The 27,217-nt window shown below is 33.4% G+C and overlaps 1 protein-coding gene across 1 annotated transcript in view; it reads right to left on the bottom strand.

The window, feature by feature from the left end:
- Cdkl2 (cyclin dependent kinase like 2) overlaps positions 1–25,358 on the bottom strand; it is a 34,295-nt gene extending 8,937 nt beyond the window's left edge. The window contains exons 1-8 of the mRNA XM_026408469.2: positions 25,313–25,358; positions 22,503–22,701; positions 12,059–12,253; positions 7,155–7,333; positions 5,847–5,959; positions 4,433–4,572; positions 2,487–2,575; positions 299–434 (exon numbers count right to left, since the gene is read on the bottom strand). Coding sequence (XP_026264254.2) covers positions 299–434; positions 2,487–2,575; positions 4,433–4,572; positions 5,847–5,959; positions 7,155–7,333; positions 12,059–12,253; positions 22,503–22,670 — 1,020 coding nt within the window. The 5' untranslated portion in view covers positions 22,671–22,701; positions 25,313–25,358. The remainder of the gene's footprint in view (positions 1–298; positions 435–2,486; positions 2,576–4,432; positions 4,573–5,846; positions 5,960–7,154; positions 7,334–12,058; positions 12,254–22,502; positions 22,702–25,312) is intronic.
- Between the last annotated feature and the right edge of the window lie 1,859 nt (positions 25,359–27,217).

The raw sequence follows: 27,217 nt of genomic DNA, 5'->3' as shown, positions 1-27,217 counted from the left end.
AATGCTATAATATCTGAAACCTATAAAAGAGATTTCTCCTTCTGCTGTAGCTCATCTACCTAGACTCCACCAACATAATTTTATGTTAACAACTTTAATTTCCTGACAAGCATTATTATAGTTTCCTGGTATACACTGGCATTAAAAACATACTAAGTTTGTTTTAAACTGGCAATATCTGTAGGGAAGATACATTTTTAACAAATAGGCTAACAGTTAAGAGCTTGTTCACCACTCATAAAACTTCTAAAAGCTTCATTTCCTCCCACAAAATTAAATTTAAAACATAGACATTTACCTGTACCACCAGCATTTTTCTTTCTTCACCTAAGGAATCATCTTTTTCCTTTTCCTTCTTTCTGTTTTGGGATTTTTTAGATAAAGAAATATTCCTGGCATCTTTCTGTATTTTTAATTGTAGTTCCTGAGAAAACCTACACAGAAAAATACATTCTTCAATAAAATGAAATTGCATGAAACAGAAAAACCTAGAAAAACAATTGATTTTCAAAATAATTTTCAATCAAAGGTGAGACTAGAATATTTCATTTAAAATAAGAAAAATGATGGCCTAGATCAACAGTTAAGAAAGGGTAGTCTATAGATCTGTAGGGATCCCTTGAGTATCATTCAGGAGGTTCATAAAGTCCAAGATATTCTGTTTTGTTTTATTTATTTATTTATTTATTTAGATACTGGGATTGAACCCAGGGGGCACTCAGCCACTGAGCCACATTCCCAGCCTTTTTATTCTTTATTTTGAGACCCTTTATTTTGAGACCTTTGCTTAGGGCCTTGCTAAATTGCTTAAGCTGGCTTTGAACTTGTGATCCTCCTGCCTCAGCCTCCTGAGTTGCTGGGATTACAGGTGAGCATCACCATGCCTAATACAAGCTATTCTTATCTTAATATGAAGATATTGTCTGTATGCTATCACAACAATGGGGGGAAAACCTGCCAGCACCTTGCCAAGAATTAGAACACTGGCACCAAACTATACCAGCAGTCATTTTCTTCATTGTCATGCATTTTCAGTTAAAAAAAAAAAAGCAGTAAAACAGTTTTACTTAAGAATGACCCTGATAAGGCAGTGAAAAGTATTAATTTTATAAAAGCTAAACCCTCTTTTCATATTCTATGTGACAAAATGGTAATATGCATAAAGCATCTATTATGAACCAAAGTGCAATGATCATTTTAAGAAAAGCACTTGTATATTGTTTGAGATACATACTACAAACTTTTTCATAGAACAATATTTTTACTTGAAAGAAAGAATGACAGAAAACTGATGGTTAGTTAAATTTGGGGGAGGTGGCAGACATATTCTTTTAGAAAATAAAAAAATGATGAATAATATATTTCAATAATAAAACTCAAGCTTTCATGTTAAAATTAGAATTCTGTTGAACTTTTGATCTTAAAAGCTTCCCAATGATTCAAAACAGTTTTATGATGAGATGGAATATGACATTTTTTATATTGTACAATGAAATTTATCAATATTTTCCAAATGATTAATGCATGGTGTTATAAAAGCAAGGATGATTAAAAAGATCCACTTAAAAAAATAAGAAAGATAAATAGATTTTAATGCAACAGAGGAAAAACAAGTTCATTGATACAGTTTCAGATTTCAGAGTGACCAACCTTTAAGAAACTACCACTGCCAAGTTTAAGTATATCAGAATTTGGTATAAAATTTAAAAACACCCACAACTATCCAAAAAGGCTGTTAAAATTTTCTTCCATTTTTCCAATCACATGTTTGTGTAAGGCCAGAGTTTCTTCATATATTTCAACCAAAAAATATAGCACAATTAATTGAATGTGAAAGCAAGCAAACGTAAGAATCTGGCTATCTTCTACTAAGCTAAATATTAAAAAGATTTGCAAAAATATAAGGTGATATAACTGACACTCATCTGATTATTATTTTTTTTTTTTTTTGTTCTGTCAGCTGCACTGATGCCAACACCTGGAGCAGCACGGTAGCTCTAGAGACTATGCCAGTAGCTACGACACCCACAGATTTGACATTACGATCTCCAGCACATCAGCGGTGCCAGCAATATCATAGTACCTGGTGTGGCTATGAGTTTAGCAGCAACAGGAGATGGCACCTTTGTAACTACATTAGCACAGAAGATAATGGCATCACACAGCTGGTAGCAACATAGGAATCAGTGACCTGAATGGCAGATGTCACCACAGGGAAAATGGGGGCGGGGGGCATGAAATAACGCTTCTTGAAAACTAGAAGCACCAGTTTAGTAAGCATAGGAGACTATCCCCAAGAACTGCATTATTATTAAGGGTGAACAACTGCATTATTACTAAGGGTGAACTCGGGTACGATGGTAGATTCTTTAGTCCTGCAAAAACAGGTGACAACAAAAATAAGGAAAATGCTCTCTGTGACTATGCAGAAGCCTTACTTAAATCCTAGATTATTAAGGCCTGGAAAACATGGGTAGGTACTATACCTCTCCGCAAATCTATCCATTTGAAAGAAATCATGGTGTAGCAGCTCAGCACAGAAAGGCCTTTTGTCTGGGTCAACATGTAAGCATTTCTAAAAAATTAAGAACACAAATAATTCTTATCCAAGGAAAACTTCCTACATTTAAATTTCCAAACACACACAAAAAAAAAGAAAAAAGAAAAAACCTACTCATAGCCAATGAATTTTTTAACATCTTTAATTAAGGATGAAGAAAAAAGCACAAATCTATAAAATGATCATCAATGGTTGCTAATATCACTCACATACACACACACCATACATACACACATACACACACAGCACCATATATTCAGTAGCATTAGATGAAAATATACAAACTCCTAGGATGTAGTCTTGTCTAAAAAAATAACCTGATTCTGATCAAGCTATAGATTTACTATAGTTTATAAGAAATAAAGGACACAGGAACATGCTGAACCATATCATGGGGAAAGTTAATGGGACACACAACCTAGTTGCTTCAACAAATTGCAGGATTAAAACAAAAAAGAAAGAATAAAAGAAGCTTATAAATTGTCTTAAAAGACTTATCAACCAATCTATTGCAATTTATAACCTTCATTTGGATTCTAATTTAAACTATAAAAAATTATATAACAGTTAAAACTTTGGACAATGATTACATATTTTGTGATACTAAGGAATTATTGTGAATTTTTAAAAATTAGATCTACTGAGATTGGAGGGGGAAAAGACCTACTCTGTACTTCTTATTGTACTAGGTGCTTTACATAAATCATTTTATTTTAATGCAAGTTTCACTGTGATACATTGAAACCCCTCAATGTCAATAAAAATAAAAGGGTCTTAGTAAGTAGCTTTAAGTAAATAAGTTCTACAAATAATTATAAGCTTAATATATAACTGAAATAATATAATGTTGGGTATTTGTTTCAAAATACTCCAAGGAGGGAAAAAACGTTGAAGTTGAGTATGGATGGGTTAGCCATGATTATAAAAAGGTTGGTAATTGCTGAAACTAGATGAAAAGAATGTCTGGGTTTATTCTATGACTATTTTTTCTTTTCTATTTTTAAAATTTTCTATAATAAAACCTTTTAAAATTATATGATTCTACTTAAGGGATTTATGTTGGACAGTATTTTAACTTTTATTCCCTTTTAAATCTCTTTACAGACAGGTGATGAAGCTGGTCTCAATAACAAATGCTTAATCTATTAGATTAGGTAAAAAGTACAAACATACTATTCTAAAAACTTATTATCATTAGTTATGAGCTTACTAAACTTTTTTTTAATGAGTTAAAGGAAGCAAAAAGACATCCTGGGGAAATGGTCTAGGATCCTGGCACTTGGAGATAATTATTTTAACAATATTCTGAACAAGTCTAAGTAATGAGAATTATTTGAGCTAATAATTGTATACGGTCAACTTTTAGAAATAATTTGATACAGTGAAAATCTCCCTAATCTCTTCATCAATTAGATACAAGCAACAATAGTGGTTAGTTTCAGTAAATCCAGAATCTAAACAGAATAGGTCATGATCCTATGCTCTACACACTTTATTTTTTCCTAATTTTCTAACTATATTTTTATTTTCTTATTCTACTTTTCTTCTAATTTCCACTTAAAATATAAAATTTTTATGTTTTTTTGATGAGAATGTTAACATTGCTATGAAAATGTCTGAAGACTTTTAAAAAAGCATGCTATATAACACTAATTGTTTTCTTAGTGAGTTTAAAACAGGTAACATTTTCAGGTTTTTATCTGAAGTTTCTATACTAATACACACCAAAGTATTTAAATTCTTCCTTAATGTACAAAAACAAAAGATCATGAGCGAATTGTTGACCAAAAGATCAACTAGACAAAAGAGAGAACCAACTCTACGTAATACATACATTTCCTGTCAGAAAGTGAAAAGAAAAAATATGACTACCTTTGCTAAATCTATCACAACTTCAGAGAGCTTAGGATAGCGTCTTTCAAGAGGTTCTGTTTCCTTGATTTCAGGCAATCTTACTCCAGCAAACACAGGATTTTTATAAAACAACTCCTGATGTCTTGGAATTAAATTACCTAGAAGTGAAAACAGCACACATCTCTGTCATTATACATGAAATGGTGAAGGGACAACTTATGTGGAGGAGAGGAAATTGTGGAACACAGCTTCAGGAGTTTAGGACTCTCTCAGCATGCAAAATCAACCAAAAACAGAGCTGTTACTGTAATGACACATGGCAGTCTTTATAGTGGCTTTGACATAGTCAACTCAAGGAAGTAACATCACTATCTGAACTCATCATTTAGAAAAATTCACAAGCTGCTATAAATAGAACTGAAGTGTGAGAACACAGTTAAAGAATATTGTATAGCTTCCCAGATATAAGTACCAGCATTTTATTTCTAACAACAGAACATAATGGGTTGACCAAAACAACTAAAATATAGTCATGTAGACAGAATCTAATCTAAATAAATCAATTCCTCCCTTTATGAATTTAATTTTTAGTAAACTGATTTTACACCTGAATCTAAGGTCATATTTGAGCATTTCACTTTTCTCACAACTTTAATACGTAAACATATATATTTATGTTTCCATAAGAAATTATTTATTGCTTATTGAATTTCTCATCTGGAAACGTAAAATCAAATAGTTACCAAGTGTTTCCCATTATTTTCATCTTCCAAGCTCTATCTCTGAACATTTATTGATACTTCAACAAATGAAAGACTCTTGATTGTCTAGCTCTGAAACTTTATCCAAAGTGCTAACAGCAAAAGTCAAAGATGGGACTGAGGTTATGGCTCAGCGGTAGAGCACTCGCCTCGCACATATGAGACACTGGGTTCAATCCTCAGCATTACATAAAAATAAGTGAAATAAAGATATTGTGTCTAACTACAACTAAAAAATAAATATTTTTAAAAGGTCAAAGATGAAGCAAGATTACCTTCAAAGTCTCTGTGTCTCTCATTTTGAGAATGAGGATATTGACTGTATTTCACCAAATGTTTACTGACCAGGGATGATAATTATTTGTATTCTCTCTACATGTGATTAACTGAATGTACAAGTGCAGAAAATGGACAACCTCTGCTCTTTTTCTTCTCTGTTGACAGGAGGGGGAGGTTAGCCTGATTAAGAACATGTGTCAGATAAACCAAAACCATACTGGGTCAGGGAGACTCACACACACACCTGCATATATGATATATGTTTTCCTATTTATGCCCTACCTTCACTTAGAATAGATACCCTCTTTAATATACAAACAACTTTAAAAACCAATACAAACACACAGGAAAAAAAACTTCTAGAATTTAAGAATGCAAATGCATAATCTTACCTAAACACATCATAATATGATATAGCTGATCAATATCAGAATCTCCAGGAAATAGTGGTTCTCCCATGAACATTTCAGTTACTAGACAACCAATGGCCCACACATCAACAGCCCTGAAAGAAATGCAATGTGGTGTAAAATTTGGCATCCTAATATGTTTATTATATCTGAATCTATTCTGCATATTAATACTTTATATTCTGGACATTGAGAATAATAGTAATAAGCCTTAAACTATCCATAAAAAGACATTCATCTAAAGTTAAGACCTCTCTCAATTTTAATAAGTGAGATTTCCAGAAGCTTTGATCATGTGGCCTAAGAGGGAAAAAGCCTCTGAAAAGTGAAAACACTATTACCTGTACTTTGTTCTAATAAGGCTCTCAGGCTTCCATTCAGTCTATTCATTATTTGTTTACATGCAACTCTAATAAGGTCATTTCATTCTTTGTTTCATAGAAAAAAGAAAAACACAGCAGAAAAAGATGATTGCTAAAGACAAATGCAATAACAGCAGGTCCTGAAGGCTAACGGGGAGACATTTTTTTTAATCTTAAAAATTAGTCATAAAAACTTAAATAATATGTTAGTTTCATTTAACATAGGAACAACTATCTTGATGTTTCTTAAGGTCATTGCTGAATTAGAAAATGTTACAAAAAAATGCAGCATGGCTATAAAATGTGAATTTAGAGCAATTAAGAAAATATTAAGGACATTTAATAAACTCTAAAAACCGAGAATAGTAGAAAATATTTTAGAAAGATTTCTATCAAAGCAGTAAAACTTATAATTCTCCCTTCTTTAAAGATTTGAAGACACTTGTGTTTTAAGAACATTTTGTTCAATTTATTTTTACTCCCACCCTTGTCTCATTGAGACACTACCTTGTCTCTTTCCAACAGTGTCAGACTTACCCAATTAATATTGGTCTCTTTACAAGTGATAAATATATATATTTCTGACCTATTACCAAAAGCAGACCATTTATTTACAACTTAATTTCCCCACCTTTAAAATGAATAAACCCACTCCAATTTCACAGGAATTTTGCTTGTTTGCAGTGCTGGGGGTTGAACCCAGGGCTTAGGGCATGCTGCGGAAGGGCTCTTCCACTGAGCCACACCCCAACCCTCATGAGAATTTTTAAAGGAAATGTATCAAATGATTACAAATCATTTTATTAACTTCCCTCAACTCAAGCCTTCCTTTCAGTGTTAGAAGAATCATTTATTATATTGTAAAGATACTTTGTTTTATCAAGAAAAAAAAAGTTAAAATCGCTCCCTCTCAGTACTGATGTCTTACTTGCCGTACTTGACATCACCAACCAAGAGTTCTGGAGCTCTGTACCAGCGAGTTGCTACATAATCAGTATAAACCTCTCCTGGAGCAGCCAAAGTCCGTGCAAATCCAAAGTCACATAACTTGACGACACCAGACTGGGAGACTAAAATATTCTCTGGCTTTATATCTCTGTGTATGATCTAAAACAAAAAGAAGAGGACAAAATATGGTAAACAAAAATTAATTATTTAGGAGAGCACCTACCATGAGTGGGAAACTGATTTTTTATCCCTATAAAGAATAGAAAATAATGCATACAAATTGTTACTGACTTTTAGGAAACTGAGACCTGGCTGGGCAAGAAAAAACATTCATGCTTGAAGTTTTACTTAAATACTCAAACACAAAAAAATACATACATTATTAATCAACAAACCAACTGGCTAATAACTAATCTCAAAACTAAAAAAACTCTCATTGAAGACTAGGGGTGGTAAGAAAAATTTTTATGAAAGGGGCAGGTTCTATAGTAGGCCTTTAATACTGAGTATGATCTGGATAAATGTAGAAAAAAAAGAGCAATCCAAGTGAATGTAACAAGGAAAGCAATAAATAATAAGCCTTAAATTACCATAAAAGGACATTCCTCTAAAGTTAAGAGCTTTAACTCTCAGTTTAATAAGTGAGATTTTAATAAGTGAAATACAGAAACTGTAGTAAAATGTTTTGGTTCCCCCCCCCCCCACTAAGCACAGGCCATCCTGGGAAGTTTGAGTTTGTGTCAATGTCCTGGGGACCCATGGAAGTGAGGTGACCAATATATTGTTTAAAGGTGATGCCTGTGATAAACAACTAAATCAGAGAGAACCACTAGAAGGAGAGAGAAGAGAAAAGGGACAAATATGAGGTGATAAAGGCCTAAATGAGGCTGGTGCTCAGAAGAATACAAAGGAGAATATATAATTTAGAAATACCTTAAAATCAAGAATCAATAGAATTTAGGAGCAATCTCAGATGTTTTATTTAAATCTGAGAATCTGCAATGGTAGTTCCATTACCGAAAGTAGAAATATCTATAAATTTTAATGGAATGATTAGCTTACTTTTAGCCATATGAACTTTGGATGGAATGCTGAACACCCAAGTAGAGACATTCATTTGACAATTAGAAATAGAAAGAGGGTAAAACAAGATCAATGATTAAGATTTCCTGGGAGGAAAAACAGGAAAGTAGGATAGAGAATATTAATTCGACAGCTAAGCAAAACAAAGTATTAGGCTTAATCCTTTTAATGTAAGTAAACTATATTTTGGAATTTAAAAAATGGGTGTGTGTGTGTGTGTGTGTGTGTGTTTGTTTTAGACCCCTTCAAAAGATCAGGATCCAAAATGGCAATATGTCATTTTTAAACATTTTGCATAAGCTAGAAACTTTTATTACCCTAGGTATCAGTGTAAGGACACAGGACCAGTTCCAAATCAACTGTACTATACAGCACAAAAAGCTGAACTAGGAGTTGGGAGACTTCGGCACTAGTCTCAGGTTTTCATTAAAGCCATAGACAACTCAATCTTTCTGAGTTCCCCTCCTCATACTCCAAATGAGAGGGCCAAAGTGCATGATTGTTATGTTCCCACCCAATTCTCATAGTCTATGACTTATGGTAACAACAATAAAACCCAAGCATAACCAAGATAACAGAAGTAGAATTTTTACTAAAAGCTATCATTGCAATCTGGGATGACCAGGCTCTGATATGGGTCCTTAATACCATGTATGATGTAAATAAATTAATAAATTTCAGCAAAAACTTTGTTTAGGGGTCTATAAACACTTCATAATGCCTTATGCTATATGGGTCCAACTTAACATCAAGGTTGATAGCAATCTTAAATTTGTTGTTAAATACATTTACTCAGCCTGGCTTACAAAGTATTAAAATGATATTTTTAATTTTTTAAATTCAACTGTTCACATATATGGATGTAGACTCATATGAATACCATATTTAAGAATAAATGTCTTAAAGGACTGGGGCTGTAGCTCAGTGGCAGAGTGCTTGCCTAGCATGTGTAAGGCACTAGGTTCTATCCTTAGCATCACATAAAAATAAACAAATAAAATAAAGGCATTCTGTCCATCTACAAATACAAAAATAAAAATTTAATGTTTAAAAAAAGCTGAAAAAAAGAAGAAATGCCTTTAGAAAAAGATACTAATGATATGCTAATGAGAAAATAACATTACCTATCTGCTTTAAATATGCTATTTGGAAATATAAAGGGGCAAATGCATAGAGAGTGCATGGATTTATAGATACTACTTGAACCATAAAATAAAACTTACAGATCTTGTGTATTACATGGGGAAGGGATCAAGTGCTTGATACATATTCTTTCCTTGATCCTCTTGTTAAAACACTGACTGATTTTTTGAAAAATTAGGCTTTATTCTAAGTTGCCTTTCTTTTAACTGGGTAATAAAATTTGATTTTTTTCCATTAAAAAACGGACAAATGTTTTCATCCTTGAGTGAACATGTATGTACATGTTTCTTTATCCCCTTCTCCCTCTCCCATCATAATTATTTGTCTCCTTTAACAGCAAAGGCGGCAACTCCCCAGAAAACAAGATCGAATGAGAGCTAATACTTGATCATTTATGTGTCAGAAACTATTCTTAGTATTTTACATATTGTAACTTATTTTATTCACTCAACAATCCTGAGAGTATTATTATTATTATTATTATTATTATTATTATTATTATAGTTGTAGATGGACACAATACCTTTATTTTATTTGTTTTTTTTTTTTTTTTTTTTAGTTTTATGTGTTGCAGGGGATTGATTCCAGTGCCTCATGCATTCTAGGCAAGCGCTCTACCCCTGAGCCACAACCCCAGTCCCAGTGCTATTATTATTATTTCCACTTAACAGGGGGTTAGGAATGAGGATTGTGAAAGAGGTCCAGGAGGTTTGAGAGGAAAAAGGATATGAAATTATAATTTGAGAAGAGTTTGAGAGTAAATGAACTAGGAAAAAAAAAGTCTGACTACCAGGCAATACTAAATATCCCTTGATGTTAACTAGTCATAAATTAGAGATATGACTAGATAAATTAAGAGTCATAAAAGATATATGGATGCTCTGAAGTTTATGCATGGGACCAAATGGATAGTAAAACCTCCTGCCTTAAAGACAGAATGGCTCTCAAGCCAGCAACACTTTACTATACACTCCCTGAATGTGAATATAAAGGTAGGCAATGTTACTAAACATGGGTTGATTAGTCATGAAAATATAAAAAAATGAAGGCACACAGAGGCAAACTTAGGCAGAACATTCAAACACGCTTCAAAAGAGAGAAAGCCAATGATAGTTTTGTGTATGGTTCCTCTGACAAATCCACCCTCAGTGTAGGGAATACAACTAGCTTCCTTTAAGTACTTAGGCCCATTGGGAAGATACTATTCTTTTTATGAGAAGGATTAATCAGTGTCTTTTAACTTGATGCCATGAATTACTTGATTTATTGATTCCTAATATTGGTCCAAATGCCTGTACACTGATTATTATTATTATTAAAATTCATATGTTCTTGAAACAATTATTTCTCTAACTTAACTAAACTGACAGTCTCCTGAGCTTGGTTGATATAAGTCTAGTCTAAGAGATAGAAATAGTCTCTAAATTCGGTTACTCTCAAAATCAATTTTCTGAGACTGAATCATTCCAAAGTTGCCAAGAGCAGGCTTCCTAAGAAAAGCTAGACAATGTGTTGCCTGGTAGAAATTATATCTCTACCTTTATTGAGGAATTATCCTAAAATATATATATATATGTGTGTGTGTATGTGTGTATATACATATACATATACACACACATATATATACATATGTATATTGTGTATATACACATATACATACATATATACATAGGTATATAAGTATATGTTAATTATATTAGTGTTATATTATTCATTATATTAATATATACATAATAGCATGTAATTATTCTAATATATGTAGAGATGAACTATTCATTATAATTCAAATACATAATACAACTACACAATAAGATAGTTAAAAATAAAGATAATAATAAGAAAACTAAAAAATTCAAATGCTGAAGTGATAGTACATAATTTTTTCTTCTATTAATGATTATCTTTAAATTTTCAAATTTCCTACCATTAGCATTCATTACTTTTATAATCAAACATAAATTTCATTTAAAGTACTTTATAAAACTGGCATACTATGTGTATAGTTATTCATTTTATACCCTGTGTCAATTTTCCTGGAGGTTATTTTATTTGGCACTCAAAAGGACAAAAGATTATTGCAATAAGGTAAGAATAGAGATATTTATACTTTCATATTTCATAACTAGTCAAGAGAACCTGAATTAACAAATACATAGAGCCTTAGTGTATGCATGTGTCAAAACTCCTTATGGAAATTAGTGAATTTCACTCAGTAAATCTTGCCCTAAAAAAAGAGCAAATATTTAAATCTAGTTAGTGATATAAAGTACTTAGTGTTGAAGAAGTATACTAATTCTGCAACTTACTTTCAAACGTATAAATAATATAGCTTAATATATTAATGAATGAATAAATATGTGAAAAAGTAAATACTGCAAAATGTTAATAAATGCAGAGTCTAGATAGTGGAAACATGGGTGTTCATCCTACAGCCTTTCAACTTCCCAGTGTGACCTAAGTTTTTTACAATAAAAAAAAGTTGGAAGAAAAGAATGTGTTATGGACACATGAAAATTGACAATATCAAAGTAATATAGATCCTTTCAATTATTTTACTGGTTCCAACTTTAGTTTAAACAAATGCCTCACTAAATTAAGCGACTAGTATCTGGATAGTCAAGGATTTGAAAAATAAAATTACTTAATCATAATACTTACATTGTGACTGTGACAAAATCCAATTCCATTAATAATCTGAAACAAATATTTTTGAACTACTTGGTAGTCTAATCCTTTTGGAAAGAGTTCCAAGTCATCAAGAATTGTGTGGTCAACAAATTCAAAGACGAGGTACCATCTTTTTTTTTTCTTACACACTTCCAACAGATTCACCAAATTTTCATGCCTCAATTGCTATTATTAAAAAAATGCAAAATAGTTTTATAAGTTTAAATTATTAGCAATTAGCCACAATCTAAAACAGATCTCAGCATATGAATAGAATGCATAAAATACATAAACAATGCATATTATAAAAGTATATTCTAGTTTTAAAGTTACAGCTCCTTTCTTCTCTCAGAGAACACAATAAAACCAATAAAAAGAAGAAATGTAACTCCATCTTTTTGAAAGTAAGATGGATCTATGACCCCACCCCCATCTACAATGAATGAGGTTTGATTACCACAAGTACTCAAGGTCAAACAGGAGTATAAGGATACACCAAAGGATTATCTGCAGCTACAAGGTTAACAAAGCCAGAGTTTTCCAAAGTTAGAACATACCTTCAGGAGAAAAGGACCAAAACTGAAAATATCCTTCTTTGGTATAATGTTGATAAGTTTTGTGGGTATCACTGAAAGCATCACTAAAACTGAATAGCACCAGTGAATACCACCAATGAATGGAAGGGGAAGGAGGGTTGAATAATTAATCACACAAAAATATATTTGCTGGAAATAAATGGTTAGACTAGAAAGCAAAACAATTCATTATGAATAAAACTAAAATTACAAATTTCAGAGAAATTAGGGCTAACAGCATTGAATTCCACACCAGGCCTATATCTTAAGGAACATCATTGTAAACCATGACATATTCTACTAGCCTAGAACAAAATCATGTCCAAGAAACAAAGAAGAACCAATTCAAGATCTATTCAAAGATACTGTAAAAGAGAGAAACACTAATTACAGATTAAGTGGCTACTCTTAAAATTATAGCTTTCAAAATCCTCAAGGAAAGAAAGTGTAATCCAGGACCATAATACCCAAACAATGTGTCATTTAAGTAACAAACAATGGAGAAAATTTTTGAACATGAGCAGTGAATGCATTTAGTGCAGGACAAAATATTATGCAAATTTGAGCATCATAGTTATAAAATAGAAAGTATTTTAAACTCAACAATATACAATATTACTAATAATAATAGTAAATGGAAAAAATAAAAATAAGATGTATGTGCATTGATTTTTCTTGTCAACTGGTCAAATGATAACTTTTGACCTGAAAATTTCAATTATAATTATAGCCACAGATTTAGTGATAAACACTAAGATAAATAAGGAATCTTCTAATATAAGTGATAGATGTGTGGGAGAGACAAGGAAACAGAAACATAACAATTACTTTACAATGGAGTATGTGTATTATAGACTACTATAATTATAAATGTAATCAATTGTACAAAACTAAAACCCTTCCCAATTACCAAAGAAAACAGCCAATGTAAATAAGGAATTCAGAGACCATATAGAAAAGTACTTGTAAGGAATAATAAAATAGTGTGACATTATAAATAATCACTAATACTTACATAGTGCTTACTATGTTCTAGGCACTATTCTGAGCCCAAAAACTCTATGAAATAGGTACAATTATCTTGTTTTATAGATGAAGAAGCTAAAGCAGAAAAAATTAAGGAAGCTCCAAGGTCACACAGCAATAACTGGTAGAGGCAGGATTGGAACCCAGGAATTGTGACTTCTGTCGTCTCTTGAAAACATTTCATTTTTGGTCATTTCCTCCTCTGTGTTCAGAACATTCGCACTATAAACTCACTCGGGCCCACAGTTGGTTTGTATGCCATAAATTTAGATTTCTTATTCTTAACCACTAAGCTATTACAATTCTATAGGGGGGGAATGGAAACAAAACCAAATATATCTGTTATATTAGAATATATTTTATTTTAATAGGTAAAATTAGTCTAACTGGGTCACAAAGAACATTCCAGATTACTGGTTAAATGAATTAAGGTATATCTATATGATGAAATAAAACACATCAATTAAAAAGAATGAGGCAGATTTATGTCTACTGATGTACAATATACTAAGCAGAAGAAGGTAAGATGCAGGTCAGTGGGCAAAGTCTGCTCCCATTTGATATATGCACATATACTGCCCCATACAAATCCATATGATTGTATGGGAACAGAATCCCTCTGATCACTGTATAACATAGCACTGGTTTGTTATGGAAAATACAACTAAATGACTGGTACACATGGGTGGCAGGGTAATTCATTTAAATTTTATAGCATATGCAAGTATTATATAACAAAAATTTAAATCAGAAAAAATATGTATCAGTGAAAGTACATACACATATACTCTAGTAAACTTAAATTTTAAAAGATATATACTATAAAAATTAACTTGGAGACTAGAAAAAGAAGCTTGAAGTCTATCAAGCTAGTTAGGAGGAACCACGTTGGTCAAGGTCACATCTACTTAAAAAGCTTGAACTACCTCCACCAATGTATTATTGCCATCAATTCTCAACACAATGACCATCCTGCATAATATCTAAACTATGTTTCTAAAAATTGCTTCTCTGTGTTATGCCCTCTGGATTCAAAGTCCCTGGCAGAATATTCCACTGGTCAGCTTAGATCACAGGCTACAAGAAGATGGGATAAGGGGGAGATCTCTGCATTCAGGCTGTGTCATGGGAAGCAAGACACTGCACCTTACCACGACTACACACAATGAGAAACTGCAATCATAGGGTAGGGAATTGGAATGTTTTGCTTTTTCTATAGAGATGAAAAAAGTGACAAGTGTTCATTTCATATTACAACTGAAAATGCAGTAATTTTGTCATTCATTAGGGTTCTTACACTCTTGTATGCCTAAAACACTCTTCCCAGATCTTTACATGTCTGACTCCTTGCTGCTATCTAGGTCCCAGCTTCATGTCACCTCTTCAGTCACTCTTGAGCACCTTACTCCGTCTTATTATCATCATAGCACTATATACTATAATATTATCCCCATCTGATAGCTCACTATAGTAAAACCCTATCTGGTATTTTCCTTTATTATTATTATTTTGTAGCAAGGATTGAGCCCAGGGACACTTAATCCCCAGCACTTTTTATGTTTTATTTTGAGACAGGGTAATCAATGAAGATGCTTTTCAAAGAGTTAAAGAAGCATGTTTCAGCTAGGATAGATGAAGTTTCAATTTGATTATTATCACAAAACTATTTTCTATTATTGATGATATTAACTCATTCCCATTGAAAATAAGAAAAAGCTAAATAAGATTTAATTATAATCAATAAGCAATCATGGCATTTCATTTTCCATAGTGTTTTCTCATAAACAGAAAGTGCACTGAGATGGTCTCAAAATGCATATCTAAAGACAAATCTATTTAAAACTCTTAGCAGGCTGGGTATGGTGGCACACACCTGTGATCCCTGGGAGGCTGAGGCAGGAGGACTACAAGTTCAAGGCCAGCCTCCGCAACTTATTGAGGCCCTAAGCAACTAAACAAGACCCTGTCTCAAAGTTTTTTTAAAAGGGGCAGGAGGGGAGGGCTGGGGATGTAGATTAGTGGTAAAGAGCCCCTGGGTTCAATCCCCAGTACAAAAAAAAAAAAAATCTCCTAGCAGATTAGAGGCTTTAAGTAAGGTTTTGGAATTGACTTATTTTTAGAGATAATAAGTAATGCATCTTATTTTTTCTCTAAGAAATATTAAAGTAGTTGTCCACTTCATGAGTTAAGAGTGTAAAATTTTAAACATCTTTATTAAAAAAGCTTACCATGAAATGTGAAACTATAGAGAAAGCTACTCATAATAAGACATACAGTTCATTGATAAAACAAAACACCTTTATTTCACAAATCTTGTATTCAAATAGAACTAAAATTTCTAATAAATTCTGTTTAAAAAATTAAATGATAATAAAATAAAGCTGTTCAATCATGATTGCATTGGCATATTTCTAGTAGAATAATACATTATACTTAAATATTCTACTTTTTATCAAAAATTCAGACTACATAAGATAATCTCTCTTTCCCTATTAAATGTAAAGTCCTTCCTGTCAAGATTGCTATAGCAGCCCCAAACCTGCAATCATTATGAAAACACAAACTATAGTCCACAGGTTATCTTTATGTTAATATTTTAAAAATAAAATGACCAGCCGACGATGTGACTCAGTGATAGAGTCTTGCCTAATGTGTAGGGCTCTGGGTTAGATACCTAGTGTCACAAAAAAGTAAAATAAAATAATAAACAAATAAAAGTAGACCACGACCTCTTTTGGTAGTGGCAGACTAAGTAACTCAGACCAATACTCTAAATGAGAATTCTTAAAAATCTGGGTAAAATTTTTCTAATTTTCTGAAACATAAAAGGCTAAGAAGATAGTTAGGATTATTGGGCCAAAATCAGGAACAGAAAAGTGCAGAACTCAAAGCTGATTTTGCCAGGAAGTATCAGATATGGAACTGAATTTTTATTTTTGTGCCCTATACAATTAATAAGCAAAAGTTAAAGCCCAAAAGCTGTAAAGGCAGGACCCCCCCAAAAAACTACCTCCAATTTAAGCTGGTCTCCTAAAACTTACACCCTCCAAAGTAAACATAGGTAGAAACCAATCAGGCATCACTAGACTTCACATCACCTATAATGGTTGAAGGAACCTCAAACCTTGAATTTGGGGTCTGGGGATATGGCTCAGTGATAGAGCACTTGCCTAGTGCGTGGGAGGTGCTGGGTTTGATCCTCAGCAACACATAAAAATTAATAAATAAAATAAAGGTATTGTGTCCATGTACAACTAAAATAATTAAAACAACAACAACAACAAAAAAAACTTGAATTTGGATTATTTTGTAAGGGACTGGGAGCTCCCACTGTGTACTTCACAGAAATCACTATCAGATAAATAAAAATAATCTCTGGAGGCAGATAATTTTACCTTAGCCTCAAAATATTTCTATAAATATCATTTCAAAAATGAGATTCAAAGCAAAAAGATAATGAGAACCACAAGAAAGCAAGAAACAATTAACGAGAACTTTGAACTTGTTGAGTAGATCCTGGACCGGTAATTGTTGGTATTATATAGAAACCAGAAGGGTGAAAATTTTTTTTAAATTTTTTTTTTAGTTGTAGTTGTACACAATACCTTTATTTTATTTATTTATTTTTATGTGGTGCTGAGGATTGAACCCAGCGCCTCCCACATGTTAGGTGAGCGCTCTACTGCTGAGCCACAACCCCAGCCCGAGAAGGGTGAAAATTTTTATATAAATAATAATGTTAACTAGTGAATGTAGTTGATTACTAAAAGGGGTAAAAGAGGATTCTAAGGAATATTTTTAAATAGCAAATACAGAGAAGCTACTACTTTTAGGGCAGAGGGAAAGTTCCCAAGAATTTTAGAAGCACTTCAACCACCATCAAGGATACAGTCTTCATTGGAAAGGTCCTGGCTACCACAGAATTGTGTGGTTGTCAGTGGTAAAGAAATCTGCCAGAGGATACAGGCCAGAGATGGTTTGTAACCTCTCTACAATTGATAGAGAAACTTACCAGAAAGTGCAGGTGGGCCACAGCCAGTCCATGAAAAATGCTAAGGTGAACTATCAGAACCTCTTGATATGGTGCTCTGCTCACAGTTGTACCCCCCCCAAAAAAAGCATACCAGAGTCTGGAGGAAAAGCCTCTGCCTCTTGCTAAGGATCTACAGAATCCTTCCATGCCCTTTCTCTATTAACAAAACCTAAAATCAAACCAGCTAGCAAAGGAGAAATGTTTACAGAGTTTAGTTCCTATATCACAAGACAGGTCCAAGAAGCAGTGATTTAGAACTGAGACAATGAATTAATTATTGTCACAGTGCCCATGAACATGGAAGAAGAAAAGAAAAATCATATCTGGAGGAAATATCTTCAATTTATTCCTAAAAATAATCTTAAACTCTAGGTAGGAAAAGAACTTCTTAAACAGGACATAAATGGCACCAATCTAAAAGATTAAAAATTTAATACATTGGAATTAGCAACTTCTGTTTAAAAGAAGGCATCATTAAGAAAGGGAAGAGAAAGCTCACAGAGGACAAAAGAAATTTACAACACATATAATTAGTATATGATTTATAGTCAAAGTATAACTGAGATAAAGGTTTGAGGGGTTTCTGAGGTAATAATAAATTCTATTCTTGACCTGGGTAGTAGATACACAGGTATATTCACTTTCTGGTAATTCACTGAGTTGTATACTTAGGATTTGTTCCCTTTTCTTCTGTGTATTTAAAAATAATTTTTAAAAATTACTGGGCACAGTGGCACTTGCCTGTAGTCCTAGCATCTTGGTAGGCTGATGCAGAAGGATTGAAAGTTCAATGTCAGCCTCAGTACTTTAGGGAAGGCCTAAGCAACTTAGTAAGACTTTTGTCTCAATAAATAAATAAATAAATAAATAAAAAGGGTTGGAGACTTAGTGGTTAAGCCCCCTGGGTTCAATCCCTGGTACCAAAACAAACAAACAAACAAATAAAACTACATTGATTAAGAGTGCATGATAGTAAATGTGAAAAAAAAAATCAAGGCAGTGATTAATATCCAATCAGGATAATGTTTATCCATAAAGGGACAGAGGGTTGAATGACTGGCATAGTATATAAGAACGTCCTTAGCAATGTTTTATTTCCTGGAGAGTGATTCCATAAATGTTTGCTTTGCAATAATTAATTGAGCAATAATTATTGTTTTGTGCACTGTCTATATGTGGTCTATATTTTATAAAATTTTAAAAATTCAAAAATATAATATTCCAGGGCTGGGGTTGTGGCTCAGCAGTAGAACACTCACCTAGCATGTGCGAGGCCCTGGGTTCAAACCTCAGCACCACATAAAAATAAATAAATAAAATAAAGGTATTGTGTCCAACTACAACTAAAATATATATATAAATAATACTCCAAATGAGCAACTTAATGATGGAGATTAATGACATACTGAGGAGGGGATTAGTAAACTAAATAAACTGTGCTGAAGAATACAAAAACAATAGATGGAAAGGAAAACAGATAAGAAAAGCAGATGATTCCATATGAAAATTTAATATATGTTAACTGGAGTTCCAAAAATGGAATAGAAAGGTCTGGATAATACTTGAAGAAATAACTGATAATTTTCCAAAATTAATTTTAAAAATCATATCATAGATTCAGTGAATTCTAAGTAGAATAAAATATATCCACACTAGAAACATCATAATGAACCTACAGAAGAAGAAATTTAAAGAGAAAATAATATAAGTAGCCAGAACAAAAAGAAAACTTTAACGATTTTCTAAGGGGAAGAGGATCCAGGGATCCAGGGGCTCATGGAGTGATTGTAATGTTTTGTGTCTTGACTTGGATGCTGGTTACATGAGCTCATTCCGTTTTTAAAAATTCATAGAGATGTATTTTTATGATGCATACACTTTTCTGCATATATATTATATGTAAACAAAAAGTTGAAAGAAAAAATATCCAGACATTAAAGAACAGACTTACTAAAGAATAGAAATTAGACTGACAGCTGACCTCTCAAGAAGCAAAGTGCAAGCCCCAAGGGACAAAACAATGTTACCCTCATTTTGTGGACAGAAAATAACTGCCATAACTGCTAAACTAAAATTCCATACCCAACAAAAATATCTTTCAGGAATAACAGCAAAATAAAAGACATTTTCACCAAACTAAAGTGGAAATATTATGCCTGCAGTAGATTCTCACAAATGGAAATCCTGAATAATGTACTTCAAGAAGAATGAAAGAGATCCCAGATGAATGGTCTGAAATATAACAAAAAAGGACAACCAAATAAAGTGATCAATGTATAGAAAGCTAAATGAATCTGGATATAGTGGTGCACATGTGTAATCCCAGCTTCTACTGAGGCTGAGGCAGGAGGATCACAAGTTCAAGGCCAGGCTGGGCAATTTCGTAAGATCTTATCTTGATATAAAAATTAAAAGGCCTAGGATGTGGCTCAGTGGTAGAGTGCTTACCTAGCATACATGAGACCTGGTTTGTTTGATCCTCAGCATTTCTCTCTCTCTCTCTCTCTCTCTCTCTCTCTCTCTCTCTCTCTCTCTCTCTCACACACACACACACACACACACACACACACACACACACACACCACACACACAAATCACTGAATAATTATATCTTAAAATATATTAGGGTAATGTTGAAGTGTAATGATATTAGCATATAAAATGGAAGGGAATAACCAAAGAAAAAGTTTTGCAAAATGTTTCCATATGTCTGAGAAAAGAATAAAATTACTGGATAATGTTACTCTTTTTGACAAATTTCTAGGAGAAACACTAAGAGAAACGATGTGCCCCATGGTTCCTGGTTGTACTAGGGGCTCCAGAGACCTTATCCCAAAATAAAAAATAAAAGGAGCTGGGGGGGTGGGGGCTGCAACTCAGTGATGAAGTATCCCTGGTGGTTCAATCCCTGGCACAATAAATAAATAAATAAATAAATAAATAAATAAATAAATAAATAAATATAAATAAACAAAAAAACTAAAATTATTAGGAAATAAAAAGGAATAAATGTAATCAATGTAAAGTAAGAAGAGAAATACAAGTATTGAATAGGTATGACAAATAATATTTCAGATATTACATTACATGTAAATGGATAAATGCTCCAATTAAAAGGCAAATGTTATCAAACAGAATAAAAAGCAAAATGTACCTATATGCAGACACATATATAGACAAGTCGGAAAAACTGAAAGTAAAAATATAGACAAAGATATACTATGGAAACCACTAACTAAAATTAAACTAGCATAATCTGAGTTCAGACAAAACAGACATTAAGACAAACTATTACTATAATAAACAGGATTATGTTTCATGATGATAGAATATTTGATTCAGCGGGAAGATAGATAATTCTAAATTTGACACACTGATAATATAGCCTTTTTGTTTATAAACATTAACTGAACTACAATGAAAAGTAGAGAAATCAATAATCACAAAAGATTTTAACATATCTCTTCTCAGTTTTAGGTAGAACAAACATGAAAAAAATAAGAATTAGAAGATTTGAACAATATACTTAACAAACATGGTCTAATGGCTATAATAGAATACTTTTTAATCACAAGTAATTTTTAAGTGACTATATTACAAACCAAATTGCAAAAAAAAAAATTCAAAGGAATTATTTTTATATAGCATATGCTCAGATCACAGAGTAGCTGTGCCATAACTAACAGGGGAAGAAAACCCAAAAATTTTCTACATATTTCAAAAATTTAAATATACTTTTAAATAACTCAGAGATCAAGGAAAGTATAATGGAAATGAGAAAATATTTTCAACTAATAATCAAAATTTCTGGGATACATACTACCATGTCCATAGAGAAGATGTACTGCTTTAAATCCATGTATGAGGGTGGGGAATAAAATGTTGGAAATTAAAGAAGTAGGCATTTATCTCAACAAGTTAGGGAAAAGAAGTACAAAACAAACTCATCCAAAATAATAAGAAGGAATGAAATAATAAAATTTTAAAAAGTCAAACATTGATTCCTTCTAAAGATAAGTAGAATTGATAGAGAAAGAGACAAAGGACTTTGCATAATAGGGCTAGACTGCTATCCTTGGAAAGGACTGCCTTGTGGGCCTTGGTGACTGCTGGTAATGTAGATTTCAGGAAGGTTCTCTTCATTTCCAGAACTAATATGGATGGCTCATTCTGCAAAAAAATTTGTTTTGTGCTGAATAAATGCTTTCCTTCTGGGAAGTTGGAATTTTGGTGAGTGCCAAGAAGAGTGCCTATGTGACCAATCCCCAGTAAAACCCCAGTGAATGCTTGCGTTTCTAATGAATTTCCTTGGTAGACCATATTTCACATGTATTGTCACTACTCATTCCTGGGGGAAATAAGCAGGTGAGTAACTCCACTGGGAAAGAAGCTTGTCCTAGGTTTCCTCTGGAATTTATCCCATATGCCTTGTTCCTTTGTGGTTTTGGCTTTATATCCTTTCACTATAATAAGTCATACCCATAAATGCAACTATGTGCTGAGGACTCTGAGTTACAGAAGATGGGGGTGATCTTTGGACTCCCCAATACAGATGGCAAACAGATGATTGATTGATAGATGATAGATACAGAGAGAAGAAACAAATATTTTAAAAATCATCTTTACATTCACAAGGTAAATTTGCATACATAATCATTTTATTTCTTCTTATTGACAAAAGAAATTTATACTTTAGTTTGTTATAAAATAAAAACAAATATAAAAAAGTAATATTTTTCTATGCTATAATTTTGAACAAGAAACAACTCATTTTATAAATTCAGTATATACATTTACTCACCTTTAGTAACTTGATTTCTCGCATAGCAATTTTTTTAACCATTTTGTCATCATCACTTTCTAAGAACTTCTTGATGGCCACAATTCTTCCACTATCTTTATTCCTACATTTCATCACCATTCCATAACTCCCTTCTCCAACCAACCCTAGGTTCTCATATTTTTCCATTTTAATTTAAAACCAGTAGGAATTTTTCTTGCTATGAAAAACAAGACATAGAATTAATAGTTTTGATTATGTTAATTGCCTCCATCCTCCCAGCAATTAGTTCTTTCCTGCTCATTTTCCATATTACAACAGTCATATTACTGTCTTTGGCTATTTGTACTAATACAATTTCTTAGTGTTTTCATATCTAAGTCTGTTTTCAAAAAATTCATACACATTTCCTAATAGACAAAGCAAAGGAATTAAAGTGGTTAACTTTAAATTTAATTTGCTGTCATTTTAATGAAATTCAATATATTTTAATTTAGATCAAAATATTACATAAACATTTTAGAAAAGCACAATTCCTTTTCACTCAAAGGTGAAAAAGGCACAACTAAAAGAAAATTAAGTTTTTTTTAATCAAAGTTGGAAATCTTTATGTACTTTCTACTCAATTGGAAAAAAATTGATCACAAAATAATCACTTACCAAACTAACACTGAATCTTTGATTAATTTTCCTTTACTTTGCTTGTGGGGTGGAGGGTACTGAAGATTTAACCCAGGAGTGCTTTATCATTGAGTTACATCCCCACCCCTATTTATTTATTTATTTGTTGGTTGGTTGGTTGGTTTTGAGGCAGGGTTTCACTGAGTTGCTAAGGCTTGTCTTGAACTTGTGCTCCTCCTTACTCTCCTGAAGCACTGGTATTATAGGTACGTGCCAAAGCACCCAGCTTAAATTGCTATATTGAACTTATAAAATAAGATCAATACCGTCACAGTATATTAGCAGATTTTTTAAAAGAAATTAAATATTAGTATCACAAAATACAGTATTTTTAAAATCCGATTAGTGATTACCCACTGCACAATCATTTGAATTTTATGGTTTGAATTCTTATACAAATCACTTTATGACATTTTCTGAATAAAGTTAACCACAAGAGAATCTTACTTGTTTTATCAATGATTAATGGAGGTGCTACAATCATTTCACTACATGTTTCACACAGAAAAAAAAAAATTATTTTAGGGTTGGGGGTATAGTTCTGTGGTAGAACACAAGCCTAGAATATTTGAGGGTCCAGGTTCAATCTCCAGCAACACACACACACACACACACACACACACACACACATGCACACACAACACACACACACAATTATTACAGTAAAAATAGATTTTTTTCATAAGGTTTGCTTGCTGTGATATATGAAAGCTATTAAATTATTACAACTTCAAAGTTAAATTGAGGTTTTTAAATTTAGTTTTGTCATCTGATTATAAAGTTAAATTTCAGAAGATTAAAAAGTACTGCTCCAAATTCCAATGAAGTTTCAATAGTTTGGAGAGAAAAAGCAGTCTTTCAGTAACTTCATATTCAAGTGATGATTCATAGGTGAATTATTAAAACCTTGATAAAAAAACAGGCATTCATAAGCTTTGAAAGGAAAAAAATGCTTGCCTGTTATATTGTGTATTTAGGGCAATCTAAAATAAATTTTCCCAAATTGTTGTGGTAATGTTTTACTGACTTCTTTACAGATGGCAAAGACAAAACATATATTCTCTTTGCTTTAGAAAACCATGATAATCCAATGTAAATAATAAATTTTCAGCACTTGACATTTAAGTTTGAGGTTAGATTATATACATTGTGTGTATGTGTGTGCACGCATGTGTGTGTGTGTGTGTGTGTGTACGTATGTGTGTGCACGCACTGCTGGGAATAGAACCCAGGGCCTTCAGCTTGCTAAGTGATACTTTACCTCTGAGCTTACAATCCCTAGCTCCCATTATATACATATTTTTAATGTAAACATAAATGGAGAACCAGAAGATTGGCCTTTGAGGGGTAAAAATGAAGACAATCCCAATCAACTCCAACTCAAATGCTGTCATTAATTTTACTACCAATTTTGATAGTAGATTCTACTACAAACTACAGAGTAGGGTCCCAGACACTGACTTTCCATATACTTGACATTTTAACTTCTGTTAACTATTTTTTAATAAAATGTTTGTATTTGAAAAAATTCAATATAATCCAATAGCTCCTCTCCTAAATTTTTTGTCTTTCCATTAAGAAAGTATGTTTTATTAAAGACCAGACTAGGTTTACCACTTCAATGATAAAAATAGCTGGAATCTATGCAGGATCATTTAAAAAACATTTTGTAACTGGCATCAATGTTTTAAAGTGCAAAATAAACAAAATAAAATTTACCTTAAGCATATCTAAGGTGTTCTGAAGCATATCAAAACTAATTTTATCCATGTTGACTACTCCAAGTTTATTTTCCCAACCAACTTCACATGTGGACACACCACTTTGAACATACCTGCTTTTTCAAGTGACACTGCCTACAAATACCTTAAAAGTATCACGGTCCACAAAACCTTGTTTCCTGAAATAGTTACTCATAAACTCCTTCTTTTCATGCCTTCTATTGTTGAATCTAAGGGTAATAAAACTAAAGAAGCCTGGCAAGTTGGCACTGTTAAGTATTTCTGAACATGCGCCATGTAAGCATATGGTTCTAATACTAATAATTTATATAATGATAATTTTTTATTTTGTTAAAGACAGAAATCTTTTTTTTTTTTTTTTTGGTAAAAGAACAAGAAAATAGAAGCTCTTTAAAGTCATATACTTACTGTTTCTTCAAATCCTTTCACATGGAAAGATCCAAAGGTTTTCAACTTGGAAACAAATTTGAGGTGAAATGCATCTCGCTAGCTGGACTAAAAGATGCTGACTAGCAAACTAGCAATTCCAGTGTTATGATTTCTTCTGCGGGCACAGTGACGGGTCCTGGGTGAAGCAGGCTGGGAGGCAGATGGGCCTCAGCCCGCCGCAAGCTCACACTTAGGAGGACCGCTGGCCGCATGCTGTCGTCGTCAAGGCAACGACCTCACTCTGTCGCCAGCCATAGGCACAGTCTCTAGAGAGAGTCTGTGCACGAATCAGAATGCGTCTACTGCAGGCACCAACACCTGTCAAGGCCAAGGCCTGTAGAAAAATTAGCAGTGGTAAGAGGGCACCGCCCCACAGCTCCGAAGGCGCTCAGTCCCTCGAGTCTGTGAAGCAGCCGGGCTCCAACTAGCCCTCAGCGAAGGCGTTGGCCACCGAGCTGCAAGGAGGCGGGTTCTCAGCCTTCCAGGTCCGCCCCGCGAGTGCCCGACCTCCCTTACTCTGATTGGTCCAGCCCTGTCGTTAGGCGCTATGATTGGCTTAGAGCCAATATCCCCGCCCCTTCACCTGGGGCTTGACTCAGGTTCTGTTCGCTGACGCGCAGTTGCCTGCATCTCCGCACACCAACGTTCTGTAATTGGGAGGCGCCTCTTCGCCTGCGGCAGACCTCTGCTCGCAAATGAGCCAAGCGGCCTAGCGAAGGGTAAGGTGGCGGTTAAGTAGGACTGAAAGCATAGAAAGAAGAGTGTTTTTCACAGCTTCTCCGCTTTAAGCAGGAAGCAGGCCCTGGGTGCCCCCACCAGGGGAGGTTCAACCCAATCCCGATTCGGTAGTCCTTTCCGTTCTGGGCGTAAGGATAATCTGGTCAGGTAGAGGTGAAGATCACAGTGAGGAGGCGATTTAGTAGGTTTGAGAGAAGGTAGGCATTTACAGACCTGATTAAGCCTGGGCAGTGAAACACTGGGTTTCAAGAAAGATCAAGGAAGGGAAGAGAGGGCATGAATGAAAAAAAAAAAAAAAAAAAGAGGGAAGGTGCTGGGATGGGTGCTCAGTACCTTTATACAGCAGCCAAATGGGGTGAAGTTGGGGCTTATGATGTTAAAAGGTCTAACGTCTGCAGATCAGAACAACTCGCTACTTGAAAAGACTGGTAGATCAATCAATATCTTGTGTGTTCAAGTCACACATATAAGAAACAGGATTTCCCTAATTTTCAACAAACTTGAAACCCTAAGGTTTTCACTCTCATTCCACGCTTTATAATATTTGGTTTCCCCTGATTTGGGGAAGTGTCCTGGATAGCAGACATTTATAGTCAGTATTAATTCCTTCTTTATACTAAGAAATAAACTAACTTTAGTAAGTTTGATTAGCAAGTATTAATCTTCCTGTGCTTAGTTATCTTGTCCAAGCTGCTTAAAACTTAGTTCCTGACCCTATGTTGGGAATGGACCTGGAACCGAGGTAGGGAAATACCCTTTTTGGTCAACCCAAGATGTTAAGTATTCTTGTAGCAATTACCTCTGTCCTTTGCTGTGAGTTGGAGAGAGCCATGCCCCATTATTACCTCTATAGGCTATAACAGAATCTGATAAACTTCTTTTATGTGAGGGACAGATCCAGGTTTGATTAAGCCTGAAACTCAAGAAGAAGAGTTCAAAAAATTTTTCTTTTGCAACTTCATGAAAAATTTTAACCAAATAAACATTTTAAGGTCCCTGCAAGCAAGAGGCTCTGAAGCTTAAATAACCTGTTTATAGCCCACAGGGAACCAAAAGGATAAACTTTAGATTTGGTGAACAGGTGATGCATGAGAAAACAATTTCAAAAAGAATTAAGTTTGAAAACCAGGAGAGAATTACACTTCC

Source organism: Urocitellus parryii, chromosome 10, assembly GCF_045843805.1.
Source record: "Urocitellus parryii isolate mUroPar1 chromosome 10, mUroPar1.hap1, whole genome shotgun sequence".
In the NCBI taxonomy this organism is placed as follows: Eukaryota; Metazoa; Chordata; class Mammalia; order Rodentia; family Sciuridae; genus Urocitellus; species Urocitellus parryii.
The sequence above is the reverse complement of the archived record's forward strand: the minus strand, read 5'-3'. Positions and strand labels throughout refer to the sequence as shown.